Consider the following 1,041-nt stretch of genomic DNA (forward strand, 5'->3'; position numbering starts at 1 on the left):
CCGAGAATATACTGTACATGGACAGTGGATACATGACATCCACGGAGAAACAACAACGCGGAACAACAATGACGCAACCTGACCTGACCAGCACGGAAAACACAGTCAGTGGCGCGTTATTATGGATCCCACCGCAGTTCTAGGAAAAGCCCTGCTGTGATTGGCCAGTAGTCGATGTGATTGACAGTTCTCGTTTTTGCGACCAGTCATTAGTCCTACAACTACAACCTATCTCAAACAAACCCTCACCCTAAAGCTAACCTCCCACGGGGCAGCACACCTAAACCTAACCTTGTGTGTGTGTGTGTGTGTGTGTGTGTGTGTGTGTGTGTGTGTGTTCAACCCACTGGAGCTTCTAGTTCAATACAGTTAAGTAACTTTACATTTTGGAAAGGAATGGGAACACCTTGTACACTAAAGGATAGGGGTCTTCATGACCACTCGCCTTGTATCCAATCGCAGAAAGTGAGCTCCCGTCACAGAGCCAGGAGCACTAATACGTGAAAAAGAGAAAAATGATGCCGGCAGATGCAGTAGAATTTAGACATATCCATATTATAGACAAACCACTTTTATTACAAATGCTGGCCTGTTCAACACTGACGCCACAGTACGGTCAGTATGCTCCTTCATGCCCACATCAGAGCAGGGATGAATAGTTTTCATAATCCTCATGGGGGCCCGTGTCGCCCCCCTCTACGTCACTGCATCAGAGCATCAACTTGTTGGAAGAGACCGTTGTTCTGAAGCCCTGTCCTTCACTGCTGCTACCCACCTTCATCATCATCACAACACATCTACTCTCCTTTTAGGAACACCCACACCAAGTTACACAACTGAACTAACCAGCTAATACACAACAGAGGCACACATGTAGACGAGAGTGAAAATGATGGCAATATGCCATGGAATACAGAAAGGAAAATAATTGTCACATTAAATAAAGACATGTATACTGGGCAAAAAGAGGGTCGAAGAGGCGACCGTCCGATTCCCAGACGGCCTCTCTCTCTCTCTCTCTCTCTCTCTCTCTCTCTCTCT

General features: G+C 46.5%; 1 protein-coding gene across 1 annotated transcript in view; it reads right to left on the reverse strand.

Moving 5' to 3' along the window:
* Nucleotides 1-709: 709 nt before the first annotated feature.
* The window catches only part of LOC310859238 (uncharacterized protein), a gene marked incomplete at both ends in the record, with an annotated part of 3,315 nt that continues 2,983 nt past the window's right edge, over nucleotides 710-1,041 (reverse strand). The window contains one exon of the mRNA XM_083765640.1: nucleotides 710-805. Coding sequence (XP_083621766.1) covers nucleotides 710-805 — 96 coding nt within the window. The remainder of the gene's footprint in view (nucleotides 806-1,041) is intronic.

This window comes from Protomyctophum parallelum, assembly GCF_964188405.1.
Source record: "Protomyctophum parallelum genome assembly, chromosome: 5".
Taxonomy (NCBI): Eukaryota; Metazoa; Chordata; class Actinopteri; order Myctophiformes; family Myctophidae; genus Protomyctophum; species Protomyctophum parallelum.